We start from the raw sequence: 21,946 nt of genomic DNA on the forward strand, positions 1-21,946 counted from the left end.
CCTCCATAAAAATCTCATCACATTGCAGTATATTCAAAGGTCCAACTGCCAATTAGCAACCATTTCCTAGAAATAAAAAAAGGGAAATTTAGTAAATATAATTTAATCATTATTTCCTCTGTATGTTACTGCCCACTATAAAGCTTGACTAGGAGAAAATGAACAAGTCAATGTGTGATATGGTTTGTCTGTGTCCCCATCCAAATCTCAAATTGTAGCTCCCACAATTCCCATGGGTCATGGGAGGGACCCGGTGGGAAATAACTGAATCACAGGGTGATCTTTGCTGTGCTGTTCTTGTGATAGTGAACAAGCGTCACAAAATCTGATGGCTTTATAAAGGGGAGTTCCCCTGCACATGCTCTGTTGCCTGCCACCATGTAAAATGTGACTTTGCTCCTCCTTTGCCTTTTGCCATGATAGTGAGGCCTCCCCAGCCATGTGGAACTGTGAGTCTATTAAACCTCTGTCCTCTATAAGTTACCCAGTCTTGGGTATATCTTTAATAGCAGGGTGAGAACAGACTAAAACAATGAGAAAAGATCAATGAATAACTAAAAGCATCATTTGGCTCTAAAGTATAAAACTTTCATAGTACTAAATGATATAAGACTTTTATTTCCTCATCTTTTATACTGGGGGGTTTATAGAATTTCTGTAATTCTTGTGGTAATTATAATAGCTATATAGAAAAAAAAAAGAGATAACTTAAAACAGAATTTGAAGTCAGAAGACTTGTGTTTTATTACCTTGATAGTGGACAGGTCGTTTGCTTCTCTGAATCTGAGCTTCCTCATGTAGAAAATGAGAATGGTCCTAGAAATGGCTGAATCCTTTCAATGGCTGTGAAAGGATTAATTTAGATACTATATTTGAGAGAACTTTCCTTTTTCAACAAATTTAAAGATTAAAGAGGTGAGTCTGATCTGCCCTGTCCTTCAGCTTAGAATCTATTCATGGGAAGCTGATAAGCAAAGTACAGTGTAAAATAGCTGAAAAGAGGTATTTATATATAATAAACAATGAGAGCCCCCAGATCTCTACTAGATGAGATTTGCTACACAACTGCAAAAGACTATAATGTACTACACAATTGTTTGTAATTATTCCCGCTCCAATAGCACAGACTTGCCCCTTGTCAAACAAAACAGGGCATTTGTCAGGACCGATTTCCTCTATGTTCTTTCTAATGAGAAACTTTAAAAACTAGGAAACTCCAAGCTGAAATCAAACAGGAAGTTTGGTGCTGGTTAACCACATGTTGTTCTTTATTCCCTCATTTAAGCACTGTAACTTTATGGGCACTAGTGAGTTAGATCTTGAACCATGTTATTAATGATCATTTGTTATACGGTTTCCCAACAATTACATGACAAACAATAGGATAAAAAATGGAAAGGAAAGCAAATGTGGGTGGGCCCAGCTCATAGATTGGGAAGTGTAGCATTTTCTTCTTTAATGCCAACACCTCTCAAAGTGAATGCTACGGATTTTTGTAAGTAGTATATGAAAAAATGATTTTATGGTCAACTAAATTTGTATTCAAATCTGGAACTTCTCACTGTGAACCCATGCATCCTTTTTACTATCATACAGGTACTGCAACCCACTTGTAAGTTATTTTATCTATTGAACAAGCATTCACAAGTTCTCTTTCTAAGCCAGACAGTGCGCTGAATGGTAAAAAGTAAGGTATCAGTTATGGGCATGGCCCTAAGAAAACTGAGAACCCACAGACTACTGAAGATGACCACAGGTGCAGGCAATCAGAAGCAGGCTGTGCTGAGGAGAGTAAAGGAGCATGGATATGCCGACCTAACAAGGCAGGGGTAGCGGACAGGTCAGGGAACACATCAAGAAGAAAGTAACATGTAATTGGAGACTGGAGAAAAGTGAAAGAAGGCCAGTAAGCAGTCTGGAATGTAAACAGTGAGGGGTCGGTAGTTGATAAGTCTCATGAGAAAAGTCTAGGGCATTCATTTTGTACAAGGCAAGGGGAAGTCACTGAAAGGGTTTAAGTAGGATAATAAAATGACCCAATGAGCCTTTTAATCAATTCTTTAAAACTTCTTTTCTAAGGCTGACAAATACTTTCCAGTGCATTTCAAAGAAAATGTCTGAAAAACCCATGAGAAGAGGAAATTTTGTGGGATTCCTTTTTCAAGGAGATAAATCTAGCATCCTCAAGATGTATGAAGCATGAAATAATGACATTCAGCTTCTTCAGAAGACTGCATCTCTAAGCAGTATAACTGTAAGAAAACAAAAACAAAACAACAAAATGTCTGCTTATGAATAGAAGTCTTCCTGTTGAAAGAATCAGGCTCTGGCGGAGATGTGCACAAGACTTAAGCTATGAAGCTAGATGTTGAGGGAACAATTCTCTGGTCCACTTAAGTGGTAGCTGCATCTACACGGTTGCTTTCATTGGAATAAAACATCTCTATTTATTTATTTATTTGTTTATTTTTTGAGGTCGAGTCTCATTCTGTAGCCCATGCCGGAGTGCAGTGGCATGATCTCGGTTCACTGCAACCTCTGCCTTCCAGGTCCAAGCGGTTCTCCCACCTCAGCCTACCAAGTAGCTGGGATTACAGGCACCCACCGCCACGGCTAATTTTTGTATTTTCAGTAGAGACGGGGTTTCGCCACATTGGCCAGGCTGGTCTCAAACTCCTGACCTCAGGTGATCTGCCCACCTCAACCTCCCAAAGTGCTGAGATTACAGGCGTGAGTCACCGCACCTGACCCCTATTTATTTTTAAATATGAAAATTTCAAACATGAGGAAATGTTGAAAGAATAGTACAGTGAACACTGTATAAACTCACTTAGGTTTAATATTTATTAACATTTCACCAAATTTGCTTTCTCCTTCTCATTTCTCTTTTTTTACATGTATTTTTATATGCCCTCCTTCTTCCTGGTCCATTTGAGAATAAGTTGCAGAGAAGTTTCACACCTAAGTATTTTAGCACAAATCTTATAATAACAGTTACTTGCACAATCATGATATACACACTAAATATTTGTATTATACAAGAGAAATTATTATAAAAATTAGAAAACAGAAAATCATAAAGAAAATTAAAACTAACCATATTTATAACATATAGAAATAAAAGTAGTTAATAATTTAGTAGATAACTTTTCAGTTTTTTAAATACAAATGCTTTATTCTTACAAAAATATATCCTTCTGTTTTTGTAACTTATCTTTCTCATTTCTTTTCATGTTAATTAGTATATATCTGTATCACTTTTATTACCTATATAATAGTCCAGTTTACAGATATACCAAAAATTATGAGTTCTTTCAATGTTAAATATGTAGGATCTTTTCCAATTTTTGCCATTATAAACAGTTTTTCAAGGAACATAACAATGTTCTTTTTATAAAACAAACATTGTTGCCCGTAACCTCTTTTCAGACTTAGGAATCAAGTATACTTTGGATTTATGCCTAATAAATAAAGCAGTACAAATATTAAAAGCCAAGGATAAGTTTTTATGTGGCAAGGCAAACAATTTATCAACTGTATTTTGGAGGTTACTATGGTTTAATTTCAAGGAAAAAATTGGTGGGACATAAACAGTTCAGAATTTTAAATACCACCAATAATATTTTTTCAATTGAGTTGTCATTTAAACATATATTAAAAAAATGCTTAGCCTTTAAAAAGAAAACTCTTTTTTTTTTTTTTTTTTTTTTTTTTTTAGACAGAGTCTCGCTCTGTCGCCCAGGCTGGAGTGCAGTGGCGCTATCTCGGCTCACTGCAAGCTCCGCCTCCCGGGTTCACGCCATTCTCCTGCCTCAGCCTCCCGAGTAGCCGGGACTACAGGCGCCCGCCACCGCGCCCGGCTAATTTTTTCTATTTTTGGTAGAGACGGGGTTTCACCGTGGTCTCGATCTCCTGACCTTGTGATCCGCCCGCCTCGGCCTCCCAAAGTGCTGGGATTACAGGCGTGAGCCACCGCGCCCGGCTAAAAAGAAAACTCTTAATCAGCAACATAGCCATCTAAAATGCATTTCCCCAAATTAATATATTAAGAAAATTCCATGATTAAAAGTATGCTAAACACCATGATATTAAGTTAATTCCTTATCAATAGTCAACCAAGATTATATCTACAAAACTAAGTTATGAAAATTTCAGCATGTTCAGCAATTTAAGATCTTGATAAAGTTGGAAGAAATAAAAGGGAAAGGTATTGAATATGAAAATTCTCAATATGATGTCCTGTAAATAAACCTAAGAAGAAATGTAGAAAATAATATAAGAGGTTATATCATTCAGTAAAGGCTTGCCACGGTATATTAATAAACACAATTCATTGAATTTTGGAAAAGTAGTCTTAACAAGGAGTGATATTATAGAAGAATTTTAGAAATTATACTTATGTCAATGAACTGACCATCTACTATGAACTAGCACTAAGTATTTTACATACATGATTTTATTTATTCTTCACAAAAATGTACAATGTAAAACAGGACTTAGAGACATGAAGAAATTCGCTCAAAAGTATATGACTAACTAGTGGTGGGGGCTAGGATTTGAACTCAGCCAGCTGTCCCAAAGCCCCTGCTGTTTCCATTATGCAAGACTGACTCCCATGGCAGAGGAGGGTATAACAGGAAACACACTGAGACCTGTTTCTACTAATCACGGCAACTCTCTAGGCGGGAAAAGTTATTCAATCTCATGAGAACTCAGAGTCCCCTGAACCCTAACTACATAATTTCAAATATCAGCAAAAACATTACTGATAGGATGATCTTTTATCAAACTTCTATCTTTTGCTATCTGCAGGCAGGTTTTGGAGTTGAGTTCTAGAATATATCTACAAGTAAGCCCAAATTTAGAAAGTCTTAATGTTTTTCTATTTACAGTCATAAACATAATAATATCAGCCCAACAGTGAACAGTTCCTATGCAAAAGTAGAGTCAAAGTTGGCAAACCTACTCATCAACTGACTTTTGCAGCAAAGGCAATGCCAATGGACATTAACATGTTGCAGTGGCAGCAGCAGCAGTGGCAAAAGCTTGAAAATTTATTATCAAGAATGCCGCAGCAACAGTTGGAAGCAATACCAGTCTGAGAAATCAAGTGAGAGAAATGGCCCCAGTTAAACAGAATAGCCTCTGTCAGCTGGGTTCTTATTCACAGGGGCCAACACATATTTCACACAAATTGCTTTTTCCTAGGTATTTATCATTGGCCAGGGGGCCCTTCAAGAGTATTTGTTCCCCAAATATGGCCTGAGTACTCCTGGGAATCACCAAGACTCTTTACAAGGTCTGCAAGGTCAAAACTACTTTCATAATATTACTATTATGTTATTTGTCTTTTTCACCATGTTGACATTTACTCTAATGGCATAAAAGTAATGGTGAGTAAAATTGGTAACTGCTAGTGACCTCAATTTGTAATACTAGTCACTGTAGTCTTCACAGTCACAACTCACAGTAGAAATGAATGCCAGTTTCACTTGAGAACATCTGTGATTAAGTAAAACATATTAATATGTTTAAATAAACGTATTTATTAAGTTCTAGCCTTTGTGTATCATCTTTTTAATATTTGGAAATTAAGCAGAAAGCACTTGTAACGCATGCTGATGTATGAAAGTTGTCTCAAGGAAAAGCACTTGAGTGATTGAGTTGCAAGCTGACCTGGCAGTTTTTTTCACGGAACACCATTTTTATATGAAACAAAATGACTGATAGACAAATTATGGTTATTAAACATTTTGTGCACATTTGTTCTTTGAATATAAAAGAAGTGAGCCTGTCATTGAAAAAAATAAAGAAAAAAGGAAATGATAGGAATTGTTAGGAAATATAGGAATTATAGCAGTCAAGCAAAATTTAGAATGCTCCCAAGTGCTTGAAGGCTTCTGAATATTTAGGCTATGTAATGAGATCGGCAATGATATTAACATATCATCCCCTGAATAAGATAAAACGTTCCTCCTCTAAGTAAAACATAAAAGATCTGCATAACTTAGTGAGCCAATATTTTCCAAGTTATCTGTAACATGATAATGTTACAGAATCATGCATGGGTAAAAGATCATTCGAATTGCAACACAGACCAACTGATTCTACTGTCACAGAATAGGCAAAACTCACTGAGATAATTTTAGGTTCCACACAACAATAAGCCTTTAAAAACACTAGCCCTTTTTGAGTTTTAGTGCAGGAATAATATCTAAGGTAATATCATCCACTGTAATAACATCCAAAATTATTTGACAACTATTAAAATACTTTCCCCTTCTAACTATATATCCATGAGGCCAGATTTTCTTCATATTCTGCATCCTGCTGCAATCAAAAGATACTGCAGCAGGATGAGTGAAGAAATAGATATGAGAATCCAGCTGTCTCCTCTTAAACCAGATAGACTTTCAGAAATGTAAAACAACTTCTCCTTTCACACTAAATGATTTCTAGTTTAGAAAATGCAGTATTTTCTATAAAAAAATATGTATGCTAACATGTAATGGGTATAATATTGTTATTTTTAGTAAATTAACAAGTAAACATTTTTAAATTTTCTAATATGGTAAACAGCTTTAATTTCTAATATGGCAAATAGTTATAGATATAACCCACATAAACAAAAGCTTTCCAGAATCCTCGATTATTTTTAAGAGTGGTACAGAGTGATGAGGCCACAACATGAGCATCACTTATCCAAAGAACACTGCTCCACAGAGGCTGCATCAGCTGTCCTCTCCTGACTGTCCCCACCTTGCCTTCACTCGTGGTCCTTGCCACTTCATTGTGTCCTCTCTAAATAATGTATAACTAAATACTTCTTGAAGAATAGGTCGTGACCATCACCTTCATCATGTGATAGCACACCCATAAAGTGCTACACCTAGCACTGAAAAACAGCTGAATAAAACCAGGTGACTTCATAAGGAAAAGTAATGCAGGGAGAAGAAAACACCGAATTTACAGAATCAAAACATTTGGAGCTCTGCTTTCATAGTAGTGAAATAACTGCATAACACCATGTGATTACTGAACCAGGCTGTAGCCTGGGAGGGCAAATGAATGCTTATCGTTTGAGGGACAGGACAAAGCAAATAAAAGGGAAGCGAAAGCATCATTTGTCCATGCAGGAAAACAAATTTGTGCCAGGGCTGTTATGGAGGCCCAGATGCCAGCCACCAACCACTTCCAACCACTTCCAACACAACCTCAGCCACACTGTTAGGCAGTGGTCAATGAGGGCACAGGCTTGACATCAAAATAACCCAAAGAAGAACTGTAAAATGAGAAAGTATAGTAAGTTTTATTTTAAACAGAAAAATCTGGTTATAAGTAAATAACTAGATAAACAATTAGAATTATAGTTTCTGGGTGGACCTACAAACACATATACCACTTTCTCCCTCTCTCTGTCTCTGTCTGTCTGTCTGTCTCTCTCTCTCTATATATATATACACACACAGAAACACACACACACACACACATATATATAATTTATTTATCTATCAATCAAATTGTATGTGTTGGTTCATTGTGCCTTACCACTGCTGTCTGAATTTAGATGACCAGTTCTCTTGATCAGAAGCCAAATTTAATAGGCCAGAGTCTGTACAACATTTGGCCCAGACCCATGTACACAATAAATAACCAAATGATACATAAAGCGATTTGGAGTTTAGAATATACTTAAACATAATATGGAACATAAGATAACAAAAACCATGACATATATTTAATAATTTTTATCAGAGAGAATTCTTGGAACTCTAAAAATTTTCTTATTACTGTAATTTTATGGAGGATAATAATAATTAAAATTTTAGGAGCAATTACTAGTATAAGTGCTTTGTTCTTCTCCACTGCCTAGCCATACTATGAGTAAAATAAAATGTAGGCATACAATATCCTCAAGGATGGAATTATTTTGAATAATCAAGGGCTCTACTGGATTGGGTTTATCCTTTCTGTGCTGGTAGCTATGTCTTAACGCATTCTGAACAACGTAAGTCCCTGCCCTTTAAAAACACACTATACCAAACATAACACAATTATATCCTGTCTTGGGGCATTATCATAAACTGACTATTCTGATCTGTACCTATAATATATGTTTCCTATTCCCTACTTGCCCTCTTCTCATACACAAATTAAACATACGTGCACACTAATACAGCATGAAATCTGCTAAGCAAACTAAATCTAAGTATGGCACAAAGGTATCTTCTAAGAATTACTGATATCAGAGTGAAGGGCTGTTGATTTCGCCCTTGCCCTTACTCCATCCTAACTCCATACAGCCACAAATACACATAAAAGAGCGCTGCCCAGTGACATAAAAGATTATACCACTAGACTGCCGTGCTGGCCAGGAACTTCAACACTCTCTCTGGTCCCTCTTCATTAGTTCCCTACTTCTGTACCATCAGTACCTGGTGCCACCGGCCATTGGCACAATTTTAAGTACATCTGCCCTCAACATGGTTCTCTGCTTCTCATTCCCATGTGCTGCCCTCTGCTTTTCATTTTGCAGTCTGCTTCTGCAACACTTGATCTCAAAAGCCTCACTTTCTCTAGATGACTTCTAATTAAGAAAAACCTTCCTTTTCTTCTTTAGAGCACCTGTTATTCCACAGTTATCTGTTCTTGGTTATGTGTTTCATTTAAAAGTATTTAAGTACCTATTCTAAGATAACCAATTCTAAACTGACCTTATGTCTTTAAGCTTTAGTCAGAAAATTAAAAATTACACTCCAAGGGTGTCCCTTCCTCCACCTATATCTAATATTCACTGTATTGATTCTTTGGCCTACTTTAACGTTTCTCCATTGACAATACAGTTATTATGCTAGACATTGAGCTACGTACTGGGGATACAAAGGTAAAAAAAGTCAAATACTACAGCCCTTGAAGAGGAAACTTCAGCTGTATAATCCAGTCACATGGTTCTCCGTGTAATTAGAGTCTAGCTACTGAAAAAAGTTTTCAGACTAATGTAAAATCATCTAGTTATTGATATTAATAGTATTCTTTCAAGTCTTTTTCAAGGGCTTATCTACGTGATAGGTAGGATCCAGACAAGGTTCTTTCAAGTATATTCAGTTGTTCATTCAACCTCCACTAGGGCACAGCTTTCTTTCATTGGAGAAATTACACAGAAGTGGTAAGAAAAGAAGGGGATCTTTAGGAAGCAGTCCTTGACATAACAGATATTCACTCACAGCCCCCACCCTGGTATCCAATAAATCCTACAGCATTCATGCAATATTCCAAGGTAAAAAGGCCACATTTGACATGAGTTACAAGAGGGATTATAAATCAAGTCGATGCCCTTAACTATCTATATAAAGTGAAACTGTTATTCTCTAATTCCATCCATTAGAATCACATAGAAGTTAATCACAGTTATGTCACAACCAAACATTAAAAACATTATTTCCACTTTAGATGTTTTACTTAGTTTGAGAAAATATATTTATTTTAAATTCTTCTAGATGAAAAAAATGGATTTTACAATGGTTTAAGAGAGAGAAAACAGCCAAGATTAATTCTTAATCTGGAAGATATTTGTACTATTACAATATTTACTGTCTTGGAAGCATGTGATTGCTCTAAGTGGTTTTTATCACTAGTCTAATTACAGTCTCCATACCTGTGTGGCTCCGGATATGAACTCGGAGTGTACCACTGCTGGCAAATTTCTGGCCACAATATGGACAGATTTTCTCCTTTTCTCCTGTATGTGTCTAAATGGAAAGGGATAAAAAGGCTAAGGATAAATACAAAGAATTAGGTAAAGATGATTAAATGCCTCTGACAATAGTAAATCCTTATTTTCTAGGATTACATTTCATTAAAATGATTTAATTTCACAATGAGATTTTAAACAATTTATGATGGATATTCCCATTGGCTCAAAAAAAATGCCTTAGAATCATGCATTAGTGTTAATTTCAAAATCATTCTGCAGTTTACTTTTTTAAGCCCTCATGGAGCCCCAACCAAAAATGATTAAATTATACAAAACCAGTATATTCTGGCAAAACCACATAATCAAAATAGGGCTATAGCTACCCTTCCCACTTGCCAAGAAACACTTCATTTGAAGCATTTTTCACATTCTTTGTGTGTATTTAACTCTTGAGGACAGAATTAATCTTAATAAAGTCATCTGTTACTTGTGTTATGCTGTTTGACTAGACTGGTTTTACTGCAAAGCAAAAAGGAATATAAATCTGATTTGACCCTTAAAATCAGCAGGTGGTAACTGAGCAGTCAATTTGAAAGCATATTTCTGCCCTCAACATGCCTTTCATCTAGGTATAAACAATCACACGAGGGAAGGTAAGTAAGTATGGTTAAAAAGCAAGTTTCAATAAATGCTGGAGAGTTCGAAGAGTAAAGAGTGACCCCTCCCCAAAGGAGGAGGAAGATTGTGCATTTTAAACTGGCCCCACAGTCTCATCAGGAGACCAATTTTGCTCCCAACATAAAAACAGATAATTCCAATTAATGAAGGATCAGAGCTACTTCTCAAGTCCCAGTGTTTCTCAAACTTAAGAGATCGGGGAAGAAGGGAGGTGAATGCAATTCCTTCAGGTATGTACACATTCTTTCTAAGACTACTTTTAGAATTTTTTTCAATGTAACCAAAAAATTAATAAAAGTATTAATTTTATCATCTAGGTTACAATCATCTAGGTTACAATCACAAAACAGAGCTTCCAGGGCCTATGTTTGCCTTTGTTCTTAAGTACAAATTCCTGACAAGTAGTCAAGTAGTATCTGAACTGCCATAAACTAATGAAAAAAGAATAGAAAAAGTTTTCTTTTAATGACGTTTCTCAGAAGAGAACACTGGCTGCCATAGAGAAAAAGGGGTGGGGCAATTACCTCATCACCTGACAACATCAAAGAACCATCACCATAGCAAAACATTTTCATCTTCTATTTTAAATTGTTAACATTAATGTAACTGACTTTGCAGCCTTATTAATATTTAATTTGCAAATTTGCAATTTGTATTAAAATGTATATTTGGATATGTACTATCATATTTACAATTTTTAAAGAGCTATAAACTAAAGACCTTAGTCAGTATCAGTGTTTTTTGTTCTTTTTTCCTTGAAACAATTTATATTATACTCAAGTTTGAAAAACACAGCCGAATCAACTACCATGCTAGCCAACAACACTGTGTAAAACAAGCATCTCCTGGATTTTGTATTTGGCAAGCACTTAACTTTCCATTTTTACTACAAGCTGATATACAAAAGAGTTATATATCTTTACACTTCAGTAAGAGCCTTTACTCCCCTGGTCCACATTATGGTTCAATCTAAAGTAAAATACATAACATTTTAACATATAACAGACCTTTCTTCTTTTTTATTTTATTTTATTTATTTATTTTTGATCTCTCTTCTTTTCATTACCTGACAGAAGGGGCAAAGTATGCCAATTTGTCCTCCATTAGTGTAAGGTTGTTTAGAAATTATATATATACAAATAGAGCATTGAATTATTCCAAACAGGTAATTACTAATCTATTTGTAATTCATTCATAAAATCACAGCATTTCTTTTGCTGCTATGTATTTCATTGTTCATTTATATGACTGTCATTGGTTCCAAATTGAAGAAGTTCCAAATTAAAGGATATTAGGGTTACATTAATGAAAAAAATTAAAATATTCCTTTCATTTAACTCAAAAATATATCTATCATTAGGTTCCAATTTTGGTTAGCTAGTTTCAAAAGACATTAAAGGTATAATACTAAACTACCTTAAATACGAATAACAAAGCATGGAAACAGCTCAATTTAAGAACAATACTGAATAAATTTATGAGATTAAAATGAGTAACACAATACAAAATATACTGTGTGACTATTATTGCAGACAAGGTAAACTCTCTTGAAAGCTCACTATACTTTTCCTTTATTGAAAGACAACCAAAAATGTGTTAAATTCATGCAAAAAGTAATTCAAGCAAAGAAAGTCGAAAGACTCTTTTATTCAGAGACCTAAAAAAAAAAAAAAACAACAACAAAAAAAACAGATAATATCATTATTACTCAGCATTAAAAATACAGGAACCCATATACCCTAGATGTGATTATTATACACTGAATGCCCGTATCAAAATATAATATCTCAGGCTGTGCACAGTGGCTCATGCCTATAATCCCAGCACTTTGGGAACCCAAGGTGGGCACATCACTGGAGGTCAAGAGTTCTAGACCAGCCTGGCCAGCATGGTGAAACCCCATCTCTACTAAAAATACAAAAAAGTAGCCAGGCGTGATAGTAGGCACCTATACTCCCAGCTACTTGGGAGGTTGAGGCTCAAGAATTGCTTGAACCCAGGAGGCAGGGGTTGCAGAGAGCCGAGATGACACCACTGCACTCCAGCCTGGGTGACAGAGTGAAACTCTGACTCAAACAAACAAACAAACAAACAAAAAATATATATATATAATATCTCCTGTATATAACTACATCTACTATGTACCCATAAAAATTAAATATTAAAAAAAATCAGGAAAAGAAAGTTACTCAATTCAATCCTTTTGAAACAGTTGTATTAAGGATAGATAAGATAGATAGATAAGATAGATACTGAAGCAGGAGTCATTTCTTCACATTCATTCAGTATCACATACTAATGGCAGAAAACTACCATACTTCATGGTTACTTCTAAAGTTAACACCGCCTGAGTGCAGTGGCTCATGCCTGTAATTCCAGCACTTTCAGAAGCTGAGATGGGAGAATAGCTTGAGCTCAGGAGTTCAAGACCATCCGGGGCAACATAGCAAGACCCTATCTCTACAAAAATGTAAAAAAATTAGCTGGGCATGGTAAGATATGACTGTAGTCTCAGCTACTCGGGAGGTTTCAACAGGAGGATCACTTGAGCCCAGGTGTTCGAGGATACAGTAAGCTGTGATGACGCCACTGCACTACAGCCTGGGCAACAGAGCAAGACTCTGTCTCTAAAATAAGGAAAAAAGTCAGCATTAAAACCTTTAAGTGTATTTGTTACAATACAAGTTTTACTATTTAAAATATATACTTAAAAATGCATTATTGGGCAAGTAAAAAATAAACTCGATTCCCTTGAGGTAATTACCCAAGTAGCACAATACAAAAAAATATAATCTCCAAATCATTATATGAACATTTTCTTTGAGTTAAGCAAAAATTTATCGAGTCCCTATTCCGTACCAGAAACGTCCCTATGCTCTAGAGACGTGAAGATCAAAGACCATCCCAATACCAAAAGGGCTCAGTCTATAAACTTGCCAATAAACATAAGAATTCACTTTGAAAAAATAAAATTATTAAAGTACTACTCATATTTCTTTGAAAGAAACAGCCTACATTAACCAAAAATGAATAAAAATTGATAAGCTCCTGCTCACTGAGTACTTTTTAGAAACCACCTATCAGCAAAGCTATGGGTTATGAAGAGTCTCCGTCTAACTCAGGTTCTCATTCATGGAAAAAAATAGGTCTATCCTGAAAGATGAAGAAAGCAAACATTGTTTGAAGAGCTGATAGAAATCACACATTTGTCATTTTGAGTAAATATTTTGATAGATTAATATATAATTATCACATGATAGTTAACATATATACCCATACTGCTTAAATATATAATCCGTTCAAACTAACAGATTTCCACTTACTTTCTTATGACTTCTAAGCACTGAAGGTGTAACAAAGGCCTTATTACATAGCTCACACCTATACTTCTTGTGTCTTTCATGAACCACCTGGACATGAACGTTTAATGTATCCTTCCTCTTAAAGGTAGCATCGCAGTGATGGCACTTGAAAGTCCTCTCACCTTAGAAACAAAGAGAAACATTTAAGAAGCAATAGCAGGGTCCTATTGATTTCCTCCCATGTATGCCAGACTTAGTTGCTTTCTCCAAAAGGTTGGCTTTGTAGCTCTAAGAATGTAACTTTTTTTTTTTTTTTTTTTAACAACAAATTTCAGTTCCATTATCTGCTAATTCACTGTGTGACCAGGCCAAAGTCCTTTCATCTTACATCTTCAGTCTTCTCAACTGGAAAATGTGGGGACTGAATTAGCAAAATTCTCAAAGTTACCATGAACATTTTTAAAAAGTATGCACTTCTGCAGCAGGGGCTGGGATTTGAGGTAAATAGATTCCAGTGACACAAGGCCTCTGTCAAGCAAGGTGAATTGCCTTTGGGCCCCTCCCAAAGTCGCCTCAAATCCCACCACTGTCCCTATGGCCTCCTGTGAATAGATAATAGGCAGAACTGGATCGTAGGTAGAGAGCTGAGGAGGAAAACTCCTGAAGGCAGAGGGTGTGCATCAGAGCTTAGGCCTTCCCATTCTGGGAGGGGGAAAGGGTTACAATGCCCCTGCTTCCTCAGTACTGACTCAGGAATCTGGACTGGAGGCTCCCTGATTCAGTCCTTGGGCAGTTGTAAAAAGTCTCCAAGGCTTTGAGGGATGGGGGTCTTTCAGAGAGGAATTAAATTGGGATAGGAAGATGAAGACTAGCAGCCACCCTAGGTATTTCACTTTCTTCTCATTATCCAGCCTGGGGCTGAGGGGAAAACAACCTCAGAAACTACATATAGAAATCTTATGGTAGTTTCTAACTTTCATATAATGCTATTTTTATAGTTCTTAACACATAGGCCTAAGTTTTAGTGGCCATTTTAAATACAATTACAGCCATGAATGTGCGCAATTAGAACAATACAGTATAAAATGTATGTAGTATGTGACTATATAAACAAGACAGACTAGTATTTGAATATAATTTCCTTTTTTAGAAAACTGTCATATTAGCATAGATTCCCATATTGTATTGATAACAAGGCAAAATTAAGAATAATTAAATTTCTATATCTAAGTAAGAGATTATCTCAATTTTAGCCAAGCTCTTCTAAATTCCTTCCACCATAACCAGCACCAAATTTTGCAATGTAAAGACCCTATTTTTTTTTATATGAAAGGAAGGAAGAAAGGAAGGATGGAGGGAGGGGCAAAAAGAAGGAGAAAAGGAAAAGAAAAATTACCTTCTCTTTGTCTTTCTAAATAGAATTATCCCTCTCTAACTTAAAGTCTCTTAGAGTCCTGTTGACATTTAATGTCTGAAACAAAGTCACATCCATACAATGCATGAACTGTGTGGATTCTGAGAGCTTTGTTTATTTGTGTGTTTTTGTTGCAGAGTACTATTTTTGTAAACTATCTTTATTCTTTTCGTTTCATTTAAACATTCTGTTTGTACAAGATGTATAATCAGTGATAGCATAAGGAAATATCAATTGATATAAGACTGTAAACATTAATGTTAATATCAAATCTATTCAGGTACTGAAAGAGATGTTTTTATAAAACCTCTAAGATTGCTCCTATCAAAGCATTTTCATTAAACTACCAAGTGAACTAAAATGTTGGTCCCTGTACAAAATCTCATCAAGCTATAGCAAGGATGTCCTTACCTTCCTTCTTTCATACTTTAATTGCAGATTTCTTTGTGTTAAATTTATAAGAATTTTTCCCTATCTTAGTACGTACAAGCTAGCCAGCAACTTGCCTTTTGGTTGTCAGCATATTGGGAAATAGCAATAATTCCCAAAATTATTACAAGTTATTCTTCACATTTTGAGCCAGAAAGCTGATGTAAATTTCTAACAACAGCTTTCATATTTTAAAGTTAAATAAATGGGTTTTAATTTTCATATTGTATAAGACAAGGCCTAGTATTTTGTCCTATTTTAGCCATTTCTGGTGTTCCCATTCTTTTCACTAATTGATGTCTAACTTTATTTCCCTTAAATAACTCATTTACTCACTCAATTATCAAAGTTGATTTTCCTGGCCAAATGTCATGATGCAGCTTCATAAAACCTGTAATTAATGTGCTGATCAACATCATATTAAATACATACTCCACAGCACAGTCTATACGTAGTCACTTTAATCCTATTTTCTCAAGTGAATGAGAACCAAAAAACTGAAAGCAAAGGCGGTAGATGACTTCTGTTAAGAATTCCTTGCTGTCATTAGAAATAAAATTTCATCATTCCCAAGCAAAATTTCCCAAGCATCAAGTCAAATTTAGCCATATTTCAATAGCGTGAATGAGGTTTACTTGTCCAAATCTCTAACATTCATTCATCTCATAACAGTTATTTTTCTAAATCAAACTGGTAATGAAATAGAAATTCCTGCAATTGCACAACAAATTTTATTTTTAAACACATTCTTTTTAATAAGAAAAATGGTAAGTTGTGCTATAACTTCTTTAGACCTATAAGCTGAATGTAGAACGGCCTGAGAGCAGAACATTACCTTTTTTTTAACAGGAAGCAGATTGCATTTCATCAGAATCATTACCACTCAATACTTATTTTAAGAAAACTTAGTATCTTTATTATTTTGCATTTTGAACACTTGACCAGAGAAAATTTCTCCAAGATACTGACTCTGTATAACCAACTGTCAAAATTAATTATTTTTTCTTTCCTCAGGAATATTAAAAATTTAAGCTGCAGTAGGAACTTAATGTGTATAGAGGATTTTCTACTGATTAAGCTAATTAAATTAAAAGTAAGAAGAGTAAATATTATCCACGGTACACAATTTTTCCGTTAATTTTAGATATAGTACTGTAGTAAGTTTCTGGCTACTTCAGCGTCTAAACAGAGAATCCACTTTAAAACTCAGCTTGGTAATAACACGTTTTTTCAATAAAGTGATATCCTTTAGTGATATAACTGGACATTCTGTGGTGTTATAAAAAGAGCTCTGAGAGGAGGCATTAGACTTTTATGGTGCGTATGTATGAAACTTAATCAGAAAGAAAAAGAATGCGACTTCAAAAAGAAGAAATCTGAGACAGTAGCAAGTAGGAAATGCACCTCAAGGTGTGTATGTATAAAATTACTGCAAAAGAAAAAAATTGCTGTTGACAAAAGAAGAAATCTCAGGCAGCGGTAAGTAGGAAAAGCACCAATCAGGGACCTGTTTGCTACTCCTTGCGCTGTGAAATCTTGAGTATGTCATGGTGCTTCAGAGTTCAATATTTTGTATCCCCCTCAAATTAAGGTGTCAGATTAGATGTGCACTCTGATCCTTTTCAACTTGAAAAGTTTGTGAACTCATAAAACGATGCCACATATCTCCATATTTTAAAGAGTCTGACATGTTTTCTTAATCATTATATTTGAAAGGAAACAAAATCATGTTTCAAAACAAAATTCAAAGATATCTTCCTGAATATGGAATATGTTTTTATATGCAAACTTTAAATAATGGGAAGAAATTATATAAAATAAAATATCTCATAAAATAATTAATATTACTGTGGAAAAATAAAGCAAATCTAAAGGGAAAAAAGGTGAAAGGCAGAATTTTCAGTCTTTCTTACATTTAAAGTCAGATTATATAAATACTTACAGGCACACCTTTGGGATGTCTACATTCTCAAAGGTTATAAGAACGAAGTATGAGATAATTCCTTATGTTCTCAACTGCCTGAATCATGACTTACTGTTATGTATTAGCAGATGTCTCTGCAAAGAAAATGGGGTCCGAAACAAAGCTTTACATTCTTCACATTGGAACGGTCTCTCCTCAGAGTGGGTCTGCAGAGGAAAGATACTGAGTCAGGAGGATCTAGAATCAACCAGTCATTACAATGGATGAGTGGAGGTTGGATTCACGATGCGAAAGACGAAAGAAGGGAAGGTGGACGGTATCTGTTTCTTCCAGTGCCATTCTTCCACCATAAAATTGTAAAGACAAATGTGCTGCGTTTGCAAAAGGAAAAATCACTTTCAAATGCTCACATTAATTATTAATTTGATAAACAGTAAAAACAATTATTCCTATTATCTCAAACTGCTAATCTGAATACACACTGAGATTTCTCAGGGCCGACTTTGCAGTGAAACCATGTGTACTTTCTCTGAGAACTAAGCCTCCTCTATCACTGGCCAGGCTTTTACTCTGCTGGTACAACATTTGCAATATACATAAAAGAAATTATTAAAAGAGAAATTGTTTTCACACTTTTCTCTCAGCTTCGCTGAATCAGTTCAAATAATTTTAGTCCTAGGTGCTGTTTTTCCCTAAATTACACTAGAGCACTTACGTTATAATTAACCCTAATTAACATTCATTAAATATTTAATTTGTGTCAAATGCTATTCTAAACACTTTACATAAATCATTTCTCTTAATTACAACAGTAACTGGATTAATAAAACACTATTACTGACTCCAGTTTACAAGTGATAAAACTAAGGCTCAAAAAGTTGCAGTAACTTGTGAAGGTCAAACAGCAGAGATTCCCCAAACAATATTAAGCACCCACGTACATAAGAAACAAAAATATACTGACAAACAAGAAACAATGAAAAGCCACTAACTAGATCTAAAATTCAAAAACAAAACCAAAACAAAACAGCAAACACTGCTCACTCCACCTCTTTTACATTACACATCAGTATAAACCCATTTGGTACAAATCAGTAAATAAAATCTTATTGTACTATAGATGGCATGATAATAAGTCTCATAAATGCTAAAAAAAATTAAAACTTAAACTATTATCTCATATTACATAAAACAAATCATATAACTGATGGGTTTTTATAATACATATGACATAAAAACAAAAAAGGTAATTTAAAGAAAAGTCACTTTATTCACAGCCTATTAATTTGTATATTTTCTTAGTTTAGTGAACATAATATTAAAGATACAAGGATAACCTATTAGCATAATGTTGGTGAGAAAGACATTTTCATGTTTGGTTTTAGTTGTGAAAGATATAGAGAAAGCATGAAAGAACAGATATTTAAGATTAGTCAGGATAAATTACAGATAATCCAATGTGCTATTTAGCCAAAGAAATTAAAATGACAGCACGGAAATACATAGATCAACAAAACAGAAAAACAAGTAGGTTTCTTGAATTACATAAAACACATGAACATTTAGTACAGGAAAAATATGGCATTTAAAATTGGTGGAAAAAAGAGTAGAAAGTTTAGTAAATGGCTTTGAGGCAAATGTTCAGATAGTCAGGAAAAAGTAATGTTGGATCTACTACTCACCTCTTACAATAAGATAAATTGCAAATCAATTCAGGTATTTTTCTTAAAATGAAGAATAACACTTTAAATGTACTAGAAGAAAACCTGAGTAAATTTTTAAATTACTTTTGAATCCGGAAAGGTTTTCCAAGCAAGGTAGAAAACCAGACATTAAAATGACAGAAATAAATAAACTTAAAGCTGCAAAGTAAAAATCTTTGATGACCAAACAAATATCTGCAACATAAAACAAAAGTGTAATGTTGCTAATGTAAGAAGTTATGGCATATAAATAAGAAAAGATGAAAATGGACACAAGGACTCCCTTCCAAATAACACTCCTAAAATTTCATTCATTTTATTTTGTGCCAGGTCTACGCTATGCATTTCATGCCTCTACTAGCAAGTCCTATTTTAGATGCTGAGCATATAGCCACGAACCAAAGACAACATCCCTGCTATCACGAAGCTTTTACACTAGCAGAGGAGAAGGACAATAAACAAATGAAAAAGTATGTACTATATTAGGAAGAGATAAACGTGATGGAGAAAAATTAAGCAAGAAAGAAGATAGCAAATGTTTCAGAGAATGGGGTAGCAATTTTAAATATGTGGTCAAGAAAATTCTAGCTGAGAAGTGACCTATGAGATAAGATCTGATGGATATGAGGGAGCAAGGGTGGGTATTTGAGCGACCTAGGCAGGAAACATCATGGAAGCCAGCATGTTTGGAGCCATGTGAAAGAGGCAGAGAAGTGGGGAGATGCAGTCAGAAGAATGGGAGAAGTAGAGGAGGAGAAGCAAATGGTGTGTGGCCTGGCTGGCCCGTGCAGGAATTTTGTCTTTTATTCTGAGAGAGATGTAACTTTCTGCAGGATATGGAGCAGATGAGGGACACAATTCACCTGACATTTAACAGGATGCCATGACGGCTGTGTTGACAACAAAATGTAGGGGAAAACAGAAAGCAGAGAAGCAACAGCAATGCAGCAGGAGAGAGATCATTCGAGCTTATCCAGGGTGGTAGCCACAGATGTGAAGAGAAGTAGTAGAGTTCTAAATACCTTCTGAAAGTGAACAGGTTTTAAGAAGGTACCTGGATACGAAGCATGAGACACAAAAAGAAGGAGGCAAGCATGACTCCAAGATTTGTGATCTGGGCAATGCAATGATAGATTAGCCATTAACAGATATTCAGAAGAGCAGCAAGAAACAAGTTTGAGTAAAACATCAGGGGTTCCATTTTGGACAAGTTCAAATAAACATTATGAGACGTCTAGCATTACAGGTACTGGAATATTTCAAGTCTGGATTATAAGGTACAAGATGGAGATGTCAGATTACATATGGTATCAATATTTAAAGCCATGAATATGATAAAAGAATAAAAAATTAAAAATAAAGATACTATCTGTGATTAATCAGACTGCCAAAGATGAAGATGATGGATATCATTCAGTGTTGACTAAAGAGTAAAAACAGGCAATCTCACATACTGTAATTGGGAATAAAAATTTTCTGGGTAACAATGTGGTTCTATGTACCAAAATGACAAATGTGCACATCCCTTGACTAACCAATTCCCTTTATAGAACCATATCTGACAAATTCTTGCAGAAAATACTTGTTTTTAAATAAAAAGAAAATTCCTAAATGCCCATAAAATGATATAAACTTGGTTAAGTAAATTGTAGTAGATGTTATAATTATATATTTATTTTCTTAGATATGAAAAGTCATGCATATCATACTTTAGGTGTCAAAAGCAGAGTGCAAAACATAATATACAGAATACCATTTAAGCCGCTTACATATATGCACATAGAATGGAGTCTAGGAAGACATTCTACAAAACATTAAGGAGGGTTTTTTATAGGAAAGAGAGTGATATTTGACAGAATGTTTGCTTTCTTCTTTATACCTTCCTTTGATGCTTGGATTTTCCACACTAAGTAGATAGCATTATCATAAGAAGGTAGAAACTATTTTGTTTTTAGAGCATCCAGGCTGGAATACAGGGATTGCTCCCATCTTCTAAAAATACTATATTCCTCCCTAATTCATTTTTTCTATTTCCAAATCTAGGATATAACAACTTGTGAACCGGACTTAGTTGCTTGATTATGAAAGAACTTGGGTCAGCATAATGCCTTTTAACTGTGTTCAACCAAAGCCACAACATCTAGATATTGGCCTAAAGTCAATGACATATTTTAAGTAGTAAGATGTCTGTGCATAGCCAGGTGAATAAATACTTTTGACAAAAAGGATGCCAATGCCACCATCTGAGTTGGGATGGCAGAGAACCCATGTATTCAATCAACTGGAAGACACTGAGAAGCCACGTCATTTAAGTAAGGCATAGTAAGATGCTCAAATGTTGCAGATAGAGAGCTTCTGTCTCCAAGATATATTTCACAAGTATCAGATGAAATTAAGTTTTTTTAAAGGCGTCTTATCCTTCAATTTTTCACCTCTAAAGAATGCCAAACTTTTCACTGATTTATTGATCAAATGATCCTTAATAACCCCATGATGTTCTGTAGAACATCCTATTCGTATGCTAAGTCACTGATGACACCAACATCTGCCAGTATAACAAATGAATGAGGACTATGAAATATATCTTTTTATATACCAACTCTTTTGCAGACATAAAAAATACATAAAATGTGTTGCACTATTTACAACACCTACTAGAATGTCTCAAAAATGTTTCAGAAGGTTTCTGGCATAATGTACATTAATTACCAGATTAATACCTTTCTAGCCACACAGATCAAATATTAATTCCATGAGAATAAAATGAAATTAAGGATCATTTACAATTAAAAACTATGCTAC

General features: G+C 34.9%; 1 protein-coding gene across 6 annotated transcripts in view; it reads right to left on the reverse strand.

Annotated features, from left to right (window-relative positions):
• The window catches only part of PRDM5 (PR/SET domain 5), a 224,299-nt gene that overhangs the window by 70,269 nt on the left and 132,084 nt on the right, over positions 1-21,946 (reverse strand). For all 6 annotated transcript variants that reach the window (XR_005238255.2, XR_005238256.2, XM_037991424.2 and 3 more), the window contains 3 exons: positions 17,554-17,647; positions 13,696-13,856; positions 9,656-9,749 (listed from right to left, as the gene is read on the reverse strand). Coding sequence is in view for 4 of the 6 variants with exons in the window: in XM_037991424.2 (XP_037847352.1) it covers positions 9,656-9,749; positions 13,696-13,856; positions 17,554-17,647 (349 nt within the window). In the remaining 2 variants the exon portion in view is untranslated. The remainder of the gene's footprint in view (positions 1-9,655; positions 9,750-13,695; positions 13,857-17,553; positions 17,648-21,946) is intronic.

This window comes from Chlorocebus sabaeus, chromosome 7, assembly GCF_047675955.1.
Source record: "Chlorocebus sabaeus isolate Y175 chromosome 7, mChlSab1.0.hap1, whole genome shotgun sequence".
NCBI classification, from domain to species: Eukaryota; Metazoa; Chordata; class Mammalia; order Primates; family Cercopithecidae; genus Chlorocebus; species Chlorocebus sabaeus.